Genomic DNA, 12,095 nt, shown 5'->3' on the forward strand with positions numbered 1-12,095 from the left:
TCTGGTCTTGACTCTGTTCTGTGCTCCCAGGGAAGGGCGCTCAAACGCACACGTGAAGGGCGACTACCAGAGAATCGGAGATGTCATGCTGAGGAACATGAGTGCATTGAAGGTGAAGCTAAAGAAGAATTTGTTGTGTGTGTGTGTGCGCGCGCGTGCGTGTTTGTGCATGCGTGTCACATTTGTGTCCATGAAATCCATTCCTTTTATTTCCAAATCATTGCCGATAAAACATGTCTTGATTTTGCATGCCTAACATCTGCTTGAAAAGCCTAGAAATGAAGTCCCACTATTTGCAGAACCCTTTTATACCACAGCTAGCATAGCTCTAGACCAGTCGTTAACTTGATGTCAGCTACATTTTATGTCACTTTATCTGAACATGTTTTGCCATAAATGTTTCGATTTGATCAGCCACCCTGCTGCACTGTTTTTATTACACATGCCTCACTGTGGCATCATTACATTTGCAAAAGCTACTATGCTACGTCGTCAGTGACACTGACCTGTTGATCTGATGATATTTGTCCTCTCCCGCCCCCCACCAGGAGTTCACCAGCTACCTGCAGAAGCACGATGAGGTGCTGACTGAGCTGGAGAAGGCCACCAAGCGTCTGAAGAAGCTGGAGACGGTCTACAAGGAGTTTGAGCTCCAGAAGGTGTGCTACCTGCCGCTCAACACCTTCCTGCTCAAGCCCATCCAGCGTCTCATGCACTACAAGCTCATCCTGGAGCGACTGTGCAAGCACTACACCCCCGAGCACCGCGACCACGACGACTGCAAGGGTAGGAGAGAGGACTGGGCAACGTGCACTTACATATGTAGACCTCTGAAGTCCGCCTGCAAAAAAGGATCCAAAGCTGCCATCTTTGCCCATATAAGGAGATACGGGTGTTAATTGAAGCTAACTGCCTATGGCAAGTTGCATTGCAAGTTAGCTCTGGGGTAGCAAAAAAATCCAAGTTTGCGGTCTTGAAGTACCAAAGATCACAGTATCCATTTGAAGGCAGAGGACAAAAGTGTAAAGCAAAACGTCTGTATTTCTGATTTCTTTGTCCACGCGAGAGTTTTAACAGGTGCGATAATTCAAAATCCCCATGTTATTTTCCCATAGGAAAAAGACACCGGATCTCCTTATATGGGCAAAGATGGTAGCTATTTGGTAGGTGAACTTTAGAGATCTGTTGGGGAGAGGGGTCTGGCTGAGGGCCGACCCATCAGTCCCCTCTCCTGAGCTAAGTGTTTGGATAGTTTGGCAGGGTTGTGGATAGTTGAATAATTGGTGGGAGGGGGGTATTGGGTTGGGGTGGAATGTGAGAAGGTGGTGCATGTGTGTTTATGGGGTTCTGAGAGGTGTTGATCCTGTGGAAAGGTAACAGCTTGTCTTAATATTGCTACAGTAATTAACACCAGACGTGAAAGCAGGCTCTAATTTGGCAAGGTGTGTGTGTGTGCGTGTGTCTGCATGAGTGTATGTGCAAATGTCAGTTTTTGTGTATGCATGCACTTCTGTATGAAGTATTGAGCCTGTATTTAGTCATATGTATGAAAGTCTGAGCCTGCCTATGTCAGTGTCTGTGCTTAAGTGTGTGTATGTGTGTTCGTCTGTCTGCAGAAGCGTTGAAGGATGTGGCTGAGATCGCAGCCCAGCTTCAGAGCAGTCTCATCCGGCTGGAGAACTTCCAGAAGCTCACAGAGCTGCAGAGAGACCTGATCGGCATCGAGAATCTCACAGCCCCTGGCAGGGTAAATAACACCACCCGGCTAAAGAAGAATGACACGCTAATTAATAAGACATTTCAGAAGCATAATTATTATAACAGAGCCATCATATGTAATGTCAAATAGAAGTATATTGATTTGTGAAGGATTGCCATAGACTGAGACAGGAAAGGGTGGTGATCCTCTATTGATGTCCGTCATCTCATCACACACCCAACATTTGTTAGATCTCACACATTATGTTTGGGCTCAGCTGCATAGCTATATTGACTCTTCAAGGCCCGCTCATTGCTGTCTTTCACAGGAGTTCATTCGTGAGGGGTGTCTGTACAAGCTCACAAAGAAAGGCCTGCAACAGAGGATGTTCTTCCTGGTATGTTCAATCAAGAACCTGAACAATATCAACAATATGTAAAAAAGGCAGACAAAAGCAGACAGCCTTTTTTAAATATCCTTGGTATTGTTGATATTGATATTTACAATGCAATGTATACAATGTTTGCAATACATATACTTAGTCTGTATACATGTTTGTATTATGTAATTTTATTTGAATATTTCACCAGTTGTCAACTAGATTCTAATGTTGATTCAAGTATTATGTCCTAATAGCCTGTTTTTCACCGTTGTTTCGTTTCTCTCTCCTTCTGCAGTTCTCTGACATGCTCCTATACACCAGTAAAGGGGTGACGGCCACCAACCAGTTCAAAGTGCACGGCCAGCTGCCTCTGCATGGCATGATTGTGAGTAAAAAAAAAAGATGATGACTATCTCCAGCCCAATATAAACCACATGCATTATGTCATGTCTCGGTATGGCTGTGTGTGTATAGTCTGTCTTCCTCGTTCCCAAATATGTCATGGGCTAAATGTGTGCTAAACCCCTGCACAGCAGGGAAGAAAGGTGTTACTGTGCCCGTGCCAAATATCCCTCCCCATAATCTCAAGTCCCTCCAGCCCCAAACAGTTTCCCAGTTTTTCTGGTCTTTTATTGTTAATTGTAGTGAAAATATCACTACGCACATGTCCCAGTTAGGGGCACCCACAGATGTTAGGGGTGATATCAAGGCTGATCAGGCTTTGCCCTGGGAAGTAAATGGTAGAGGTGTGTGCGTGTGTGTGTTTGTGTGGGTGTGTGTGTGGGCGTGTATTGTGTAAGCGTATTGGTGGTTGTGTGTGTGTGGAGTGGTGTGTTGGCTGGAGAGGGCGCCCCCTGCTGGCCCCCTGGTCTCCTAATGGTGGTGTCTCTCCTTCAACCCCCAACGCAGCTCATTGTGTTGGATGCGCCGGTGAGTAGCCACGGTTCAACAAACCCAGACCCCACCCCACCCCCCCATGAGTGAACACACCACTGTCACTGTCCCCACCAGCCTCTCCTGCCCCCAGGACCTCAGTCTCTCTCAGTCCAATTATTTTTCTTTCACTTCACCTTCTCAGTCTTAAATATTTCTCTCTCTCTCTCTTTCTCTACCCTTGTCTTTCTCTCTCAACCTTACTCTTTTTATTTTTGCTATCTGTCCATTATTCTTACACTGTTCTGCAATTCCATTTCAGTCTGTATTCATTCCTTTTTTCTATCACTGTTCCTCTCTTCCTTGCTACTTCACCTTGCTGCTCTCTCTCTCTCTTCTCTCTCTCTCCTCTCTCTCTCTCTCTCTCTCTCTCTCTCTCTCTCTCTTCTCTCTCTCTCCTCTCTCTCTCTCTCTCTCTCCTCTCTCTCCTCCCTGGCTTTAGTAGTCGGCTCTAAACTCAGTCAGTTGTTAGGCTGGATGAGAGGGCTGACGTGGAGGCTTTGGACAGGGGGGGGGCGGGCAGACCACATGTTGGTTTAGCGCGCCAAATATAGATGCCCTATTAGAGCACACTGGCAGGCCTCCCTGTAATCTGCTCCGCCTCACTCACTTTTTCCCCTGTGCTTCTGCTCCCCAACCTTAGAGGCAATGCAACATGAAGTGTAGTCCTGCACAATGCACTGTAGGGAGAGATTTTACACCTTTTTACATGTTCCGCTGTCTCTCTCTGACAGAAATATACATTCATTCTGACATGCATATAACCATTTATCTGTCTGTCTAGCGCGCGCGTGTCCGTGCGTGTGCGTGCACGTGCACACACACACACACACACACACACACACACACACACACACACACACACACACACACACACCTATTCTCTATTTCTTAATACTGGATACTGTTATATTCACATGCATACAGATGCAACAGCTCTCTAATACTCTCTCTGTCTCTCACACACACACACACACACACACACACACCCACCCCACCTCCTGCGTCTTGTTGAAACACACACACACCTTTTGTCCCCCTCTCCTTTTGCTGTCTGACCACTCTGTGTGCTCCGCAGGCTGAAGAGAGTGAGAACGAGTGGTCAGTGCCCCACTGCTTCACCATCTACTCGGCCCAGAGGACCATAGTGGTGGCGGCCAGGTGAGACATCCTCACCCCTCACCTACATCACACACACACACACACACACACATGCACAGTAATACTGGCACCCATAGCAAACATATGGCACACACCTGTGAGTATACATACCATTTGTATGCGGTAGGCCAGCTTCCATAGCACACACATGATGGTATACACACAGCACCTCCCCACATAGTCTAACTTGCGTCATAGTTACATGCACACAAGGTTGTGCATGACGTTGGTTTTAGCCTTGAAACTCCCCTCACACATAGTTAGTGTATAGAGAGTGAATGCAAGAGTGACCGCAGAAATACCCTACAGGACTTTGTCATCTCAGGGTGGGAACAGTCTGTGTATCCATTTTTTTCAATGTCCATTACTTTAGTTCCAAAGTGGAGATGAACAAGTGGATTGAGGACCTGAACATGGCGATCGACATGGCTAAGAAATCTCAGGAGAAATCGGACCTCTTCCTGGAGTCTGGCTTATCGGATCGCTCTAACAGTAAGCGATAATTCAGACACATTATTTTTGTTTTATCTGGATGCACATTTAAAAGGACATCACATATAAAGAGGCTTATATAAAACATTCTATAGGCATCAGTTGTTAGTTATAAAAAATAATTTGACCAAGTTGAGTTTTGCATTGATGTAACATGAAAAAGTAGCAAAGAAATAGGAAATATGCTATTACTGCCACGGTCCATTATTAATGGTGTGGGCTTATTTTGTTTTTTGAAACAAAACTCCTAACCCTTTGCTTCATGTATGGATGGGTGGTGTTAGAAATATGGAATAAATAACACAAGTGTACCACAAAGCTCATTCTTCAGCTCAGCGCTGAGTCCGGAACTGGGGAGCGCTGTATGGACTCCCTCTGGTTTTTCCCCGGGAAGCAGCTGTCTCCCTCCGCAGCGTCCTGTCTCCTGATGTCCTCTCCTGACCTTACCCACCCCTCCCCCCTCTTCCCCCCTCCCTCCCCGACAGGGTCATCCGATGAGGTGTCTCTGGAGCAGGAGTCGGAGGATGACATGAACTCCTCCCATAGCTCTCTGGATAAGCAGACCCACCACCGTGCCAACACCACCATGCACGTGTGCTGGCACCGCAACACCAGCGTGTCCATGTCTGACCACAGCCTGGCCGTGGAGGTACCCCTCCCTGCCCTCCCCCGCCTCCTTCTGACCAGTATCAGAAACAGACCACCACATCACTACTCCATTGCACACATACACTGACGCAAGAAAAGTCAGTATCATACTACACTATGCAGACATGCATTATACAAATATGCACAATAAATCTAAAATTCCTTCCACTGCCTTCCGTCAAAATAGGACCAAAGTCAGAATCAGAGCTGGTCGGTGGTCCACATTACCCCTCAGTTCCACAGGCTGGTGCGTTTCTACCCTCGTAAGAGTTGAACGGGTCACCCAGCAGTGTGCGGTGTGCATTTGTATATGTGTGTGGGTGCGTCATGGTGCATGCCAGCGATCAGACATCCTTGGTGTGGCCGTCGTCATCTTCTCTTCTCTCCAGCTCCTCCTGGTCCTCCACTCTGTTCCTACGGCTCACCTCCGTCCCACTCTCCACTGCAGTTCACACTAACTAACTGTCTTTCGTTTTTCAGCATCACTTCACCTCCTACACTTTGAGTCCTCTGGTTTGGTGTGGGTAGTTCAGGCACCTCTGTGTCAGTGTGTAGTCTAGTTCTGTGGAAGGAGATGAAGAGAGAAGGTTGGGTGTGTTTGTTCTGGAGATCGGGGAGCTTCTCTCTTCATCTACCTTCACTGGGGGGGAAAAAACGTCCATGTCTAACTGCCTTTTCTTTTCTTCACTTCATTTCAATCTGCATGTTAATGTGCTAACACATCTTTTCTCTTTTCTTTTCTCTCCTTCTCTGTCTTGTCCTGGCTCAATCCACCCTTGCCACCCCATGTCCTTCTCTTTCGTGCTCCCTCTCTCTCTCTCTCTCTCTCTCTCGGCTTCACTGTGCTGTTTGCCTCCATGTCCGCACCTGCCTGCTACTGCCTTGGTCCTCTGACTCTCTCTTTCCCACACACTCACTTCACCATCTATCTCTTTGCTCGTCTCGCTTCTCGCTTGTGTCCCCTCTCCTCCCTCTCCTTCTCCGCTCGTCTTCAGTCTTCAGCTCTCCGGCCGTCTCTCCGGAGCTCCCCCCTCGCTACCTCTTGGGGCAGGGCCAGAGACCCAACACCATCACTCACGTGTGCTGGTACCGCAACCAGAACCTCTCGCTCAACGATTACCTGCGCATGACCCAGGTACCGCTGGGATCCGATTCAACCCACCGCCAAACTCTGCTGCCTAGATCAGAGTTTCTCTCTCTTGCTCCTGGAGACCTTTAGGCATTCCATGGTTTAAGGGCATGCTGACACCTGCTTGAGTTCATCAGATCATGTTTGACTACTTGATTTGGTGCGGTTTTGTTTAGCTAATTGACATGCATTGAGACATGTAATTTTTGACGCATAACATTTCCTTACGATAATGAAGAGAACTGTTATATCTGGTGAGCTCAAACAGTAGAGGTGGAACAGATGGGAGAGATGCCCAAACCATTGAACTGCCAGGGAACCTCTGGACCAAGACTGAGAAGTCATGGCCTAGATGAGCTAGTATGACCCCAGTCTTACACCACTGACGCCAGTCATTACTAGTACTGAACTTTCCCTGGTGATACAACACTCTGGAGATTACTTACATACACCAAGAATTTATTTGATGACCGAATATGTGGAACATTTATTCAGAAATGACATCCAATTTAACTGATACATAATGGAACTGGCATCTCCCTTCATACAATTTGATTTTTTATTGTGCAGGAGGGTATGAATTTAGCGCCTAATTTGTCCATAAATTGCCCAAAATTAATTTGGATTACTCAGACTAAAAGTTCCTGCACTTGAAGTCCTGGCCAGATGTATTTGAATCCACAATTCCACCAAGTTGAATTACTGTAAATTGTCTCATGTAACACAAATTCCAGCTCTGATTACATTTTCCAGCTCATGAATAATCTAGAAAAAGATGTTATTCAAAATACCTACCAGACTGTTTCAAGAAATCTTGACATCCCTCTTCCTACTCTTTTTCTTCCTTCTCAAATGTTCAGAACCAGCTCTCTGGCTACCTCTTGAGGAAATTCAAGAACAGCAATGGATGGCAGAAGCTTTGGGTGGTGTTTACCAACTTCTGCCTCTTCTTTTATAAGACACACCAGGTATTGTCTCTATTTAGCTAGCACTGAATTAAAATATGTTCAGATTTCATTTTCGAGTTATAGAACTTCTACCAGTACATATAATTAATTTTGTCACAGACAGTAAACTGACAGGGTTGTTTTGTTAGGTGTGGACTCAATGCATTGTCTGGAATAGCCTTGTCAAAGCATGCCAATGATTGTTTGCACTACTTTCAGAGAAAAAAACACTAGAATCATTCAGTCCATTTCTATAATGCTGTCACTTATGTAAGGTTCTCTCCACTCTTTCTTTATCTGTCATTTCTCTCTCTCTGAAAATCCAGGATGACTTCCCACTGGCCAGTCTCCCGTTGCTAGGTTACACAGTCAGCACCCCTGGGGAGACTGACAGCATCCACAAAGAGTATGTCTTCAAGCTGCAGTTCAAGTCCCACGTCTACTTTTTCCGGGCAGAGAGCGAATACACTTTTGAAAGGTAAATGGACCTCTTCTGCACACATCTAGCTGACCATTCACACTAGCTAATTATGATCAATGGCGGTCACAGTGAGCCCATGCACTCTGTGTCATCCCAGTTTGGGAATGGGGAAGGAGGACACCTAGAGGGGAACAGGCAAAACACTTTGAGACGGTGTGACTGCTCTTCAAATGCCACCATCACAAAATTATGAAAAATAGATAGCACCAATAGTTACACTACCGGTCAAAAGTTTGGGGTCATTTAAGACATTTCCATTGCACTCTATTATAGACAGAATGCCAGCTGAGATCAGTTGCATCAGTTGCAAAGGGTTCTTCAATCTTTTCTCAGTTAGCCTGAGAAAAAGTTTAAAATGATATCAGATTAGAATGTGCCTTTGCAACATTGGATGAATGGTTGCTGATAATGGGCAATGTAGATATTGCATTAAAGATCAGCCATTTCTTTCTACAACAGTCGAGAACCCTTTTGCAATTATGTAAGCACATAATGTAATCTGAAAACTGCTGCCCTGATAAAAAAAAAACAATACAATCTCAGCTGGTATCAGCTATAATGGAGTGAAATAGAAATGTCCAAGTGACCCCAAACTTTTGACCAGTAGTTTATGAAGGAAACATAATTATCCTATCTCATTCTTTTAGACTTGACAGCTGCTGGTATTTGTCTGACTTAACAGTTATAGCCAAGAGGACTTATACAGGCAGTGCAGGCCAATATACCCTTGCATCACATCAGACAATACACCCTTGCATCACTCCCACTGTTTCGTCTTTCTTGTTAAAGGTGGACTAAGCCTGACCCCTATTTCCCCCCATTCTGTCTTGTAAAGGTGGACTAAGCCTGACCCCTATTTCCCCCCATTCTGTCTTGTAAAGGTGGACTAAGCCTGACCCCTATTTCCCCCCATTCTGTCTTGTAAAGGTGGACTAAGCCTGACCCCTATTTCCCCCCATTCTGTCTTGTAAAGGTGGACTAAGCCTGACCCCTATTTCCCCCCATTCTGTCTTGTAAAGGTGGACTAAGCCTGACTCCTATTTCCCCCCATTCTGTATTGTAAAGGTGGACTAAGCCTGACTCCTATTTCCCCCCATTCTGTCTTGTAAAGGTGGACTAAGCCTGACTCCTATTTCCCCCCATTCTGTCTTGTAAAGGTGGACTAAGCCTGACTCCTATTTCCCCCCATTCTGTCTTGTAAAGGTGGACTAAGCCTGACCCCTATTTCCCCCCATTCTGTCTTGTAAAGGTGGATGGAGGTGATCAAGAGTGCGGCCAGTTCCACGGGCAGGATGAGCCTCCTGATCCCCAAGGGCCCGACGGAGATGAACGGAAACTAAACAGAGCAGACTGGAGCTGAGCTTCTGGAGCTAGGGGCTGGGCCTCACAGACTCCCAGGAGAACCTGTTGTTGTTGTTGTTGTTGTTGTTGTTGTTGTTGTTTATGATTATTGGTTATATTCTTGCTCCTACTTATGGCTTTTTTTTTTTTTTGGCTCATTTACTGTTGATTGATGTGAGGGGTAGGCTTCGGAGCACAGGAATTGGGAGAAGAGTGGACTGCATGAAACCGGCAGAATGTTCTCTCTTCACATTCTCCATCTGTATTTCTCTCTTTCTCTTGTCTTTGATCTTGTCTTGTTCTTTTTCTGTCTCCATCATAGCCCGTTAGCCACCTCACAACCAGGTTCCTGGACTGTACCAGAATGGTTGTCACTGTCCTGGTTACCCACTTCCATGAGAAATGCTGCCTCTGTGTTTCTGCTAAAGAGGCTAAGTCTATCAGTTGGCCTTTAAAAGCTATTAGGAAGGTTTCAACATATCCAAAGATATAACTTTAAACTGAGATTAATTAATAAATAGGCAGCCAACTGATCCATGTTTTGGTTGTTTTTTCAATGTCCGCTAATCTCAAGCAGAGATCCAATTGGGGTATCTCTGTGGCTGTACAAAGGGTTGTTAAGGAAAGTTGTTTCTTGAACAAGGATTAGAATGTCCTGGGATGTTGAACCTTTTTTTATTGTCATGCTCAGTGTTAGAGGGGGAATTAGCAGTTGCTTTATGCAGTGGTGGCTGTATTAACTTCTCCTTTTACCTTTTATTACTATCTAGATGTGAGCAAATTGCTCGAGCAGAGCCAGGTATAGTGCGAATACAAAGGCACTTCCTGGGGAGATGAAGGACTTGGCACTAAGGGACACTTGAAGGGGACTGTGAAGTGAAATGATGGAAGGGACACCTTAAAGGGTGTTCTGTGGCTGGGTTGATGCACTCGGATAGTACAATGGGTGTCTGATTGTCGTTCAGGGAACAGGGCATAGAAGGTACTAGAAAGACGACTTGGTCCAGAACTAGATGCAAGACTTTGGACAATGAACTCAAGGCTAGTTTGGCATGTTGATAAAGATGCCCAACAGTGTACAGTCTCTCATCTCCTTAGAGCTTGAAAAATAAGTCTACGGTGCTCTTTGTAAGACCTCAGAAAGTTTATGAGCCAGCTCCAGACCAGAAGCCTATGGAGGTTTTTGGATTGTAGCAAGTCACCAATGGTGCTCTGTGTTCCATAACACTCTGAACACCTGACACCTCTGCACACCTTCTGTTATGAACTGTTGTGATGTGTGAAATATGGTGATCTGTGCAACTTGGGCAATATTTCTGTCATTGCTTTCCAAAGTCAGGATTAGAAAATATTTTAGGGGATATGTTTGATATGTTTAACTTGTTAACTGTTACTGTTTGGGCCCACCTCTTGATGTGGAATTAAAGGGATATTGATGGAATGTGTTTTTATATATTATTTAGATATTTAACACATTCATGTATCATATGTCTGACATATTTTAACACAGGGGCATTGTAATACTCATGTTTGGAGCTGTGTAATCCTAGCGATGATGGGATAATTGTATTATTGGGGTACGAAGTTGAATGGTTTAAGCCATAGACTGTATATATACAGTCTATGGTTTAAGCATTAGGAGGCTGTCTAGCAATATTCCTTAGTGCCTCCAGGGGCACTGTCATAACAGTATTCAGTTGTTTTTCTTCATCCCCGATGCATTTCAGCTATTTCAGTAACTGTTTTGAAGCCAGTCTTTGTTATTTCGGTTCCATTTCTGTCTCGTAATGTCTTGCCTTGGTATATGGACTCGGTACGTTGTAAAAGGACAAAATGTCCTGGGCAAGAGTGAAGCCACAGTTTCTGTTACTTTGAGACTTTACTTTTGGTGTGGTCAGCCTGTCCACGCTGGGATACAAACAGGTTTAAGTCTTAATTTTATTTAGCTTTTTTCCCGTAAAGGAAAAAACCGACTAAATCCATTTTAGTCCTGTTAAAAAAAAAAAAAAGGTTTTATGTAGGTGACGGTCAATCTGTTTCAGTATATTTTGTATATTCAGCTGTATGGCAGTGTTTGAAAGTGAAGCTTAGCCTTCTTCATTGGCTGACATTTCTATATATTTAACCCTGTGCATAATGGTACTGGTCACTGTAGGTCTGACTTTCCTGCATCTACAGCGGGCATTAGAGAGAGTGTGTGTGTGTGTGTGTGTATGTGCGCAAACGAGGGAATGCTTTAGATCCTGGTACCACAGGGCCCCCTGTAGTCCTAAAGTGCACTGAGAGGGGCTCGGGCTCTCTTTGTTTTGTACATTTTGTATTGAGGACTGGAATCTCTTGCCTCTCCCTCACTGGCAGAGGAGGGGCAAAACCCCTGCATTTCATTTGATCCCCTTTTCCCGTTAACCCCTTCTGCTTGCTGCCTCACACCACATGAATAAGGCCCGTGTGGAAAAACCATGGGCGGAGGCGTCTCCAAGCCCATCATCTGATTTTGTTTATTTGGAGAACTTACACAGTTGGTTTCCTACAGGCGAAAGCCACAAGTCTGTCTGTGAAATGATACGGTAAAGGTGAAGATGGTTTGGTGATGGGCATTCCCCCCCAATTAGACTTGGCTTGACAGATCATCTCTCTGTCAAAGTCCCATACCCCTGCCTCTCCGCTCATCCTTGTTGTACACTATGTTACTTTCTATTTATTATGTAGCATGTTGCCGGAGTCCTGCTGCTCCTGAACACCTTGCATGTAGTCATGACCGTGTTATTGCATTGAAAGGATAACAAAATAAAGTCCAAATCTGGTCACTGCTTTCCTTGTGCCTGTTTCATTGCAAAGTTCACCACAGGAAAAAGTTCTTATATCATAAATAACTCACTGAT

The 12,095-nt window shown here is 45.1% G+C and overlaps 1 protein-coding gene across 3 annotated transcripts in view; it reads left to right on the plus strand.

The window, feature by feature from the left end:
• Positions 1-12,023, plus strand: part of farp2 (FERM, RhoGEF and pleckstrin domain protein 2) — a 47,752-nt gene extending 35,729 nt beyond the window's left edge. For 2 of the 3 annotated variants that reach the window (XM_076278839.1, XM_076278840.1), the window contains exons 17-27: positions 31-112; positions 549-786; positions 1,617-1,747; positions 2,028-2,096; positions 2,377-2,466; positions 4,093-4,175; positions 4,549-4,667; positions 5,153-5,316; positions 7,305-7,412; positions 7,718-7,869; positions 9,122-12,023. In XM_076278839.1, coding sequence (XP_076134954.1) covers positions 31-112; positions 549-786; positions 1,617-1,747; positions 2,028-2,096; positions 2,377-2,466; positions 4,093-4,175; positions 4,549-4,667; positions 5,153-5,316; positions 7,305-7,412; positions 7,718-7,869; positions 9,122-9,212 — 1,327 coding nt within the window. In that variant the 3' untranslated portion in view covers positions 9,213-12,023. Of the gene's footprint in view, positions 1-30; positions 113-548; positions 787-1,616; positions 1,748-2,027; positions 2,097-2,376; positions 2,467-4,092; positions 4,176-4,548; positions 4,668-5,152; positions 5,354-6,310; positions 6,451-7,304; positions 7,413-7,717; positions 7,870-9,121 lie in introns of all 3 variants that reach the window. The other variant, XM_076278841.1, reaches the window with a different exon arrangement.
• The last annotated feature ends 72 nt before the right edge of the window (positions 12,024-12,095 follow it).

This window comes from Alosa pseudoharengus, unplaced genomic scaffold (genome assembly GCF_046254945.1).
Source record: "Alosa pseudoharengus isolate Yale_2024_CS ecotype anadromous, Long Island Sound unplaced genomic scaffold, YU_APseudo_1.1 YU_APseudo_1.1_scf_11, whole genome shotgun sequence".
NCBI classification, from domain to species: domain Eukaryota; kingdom Metazoa; phylum Chordata; class Actinopteri; order Clupeiformes; family Clupeidae; genus Alosa; species Alosa pseudoharengus.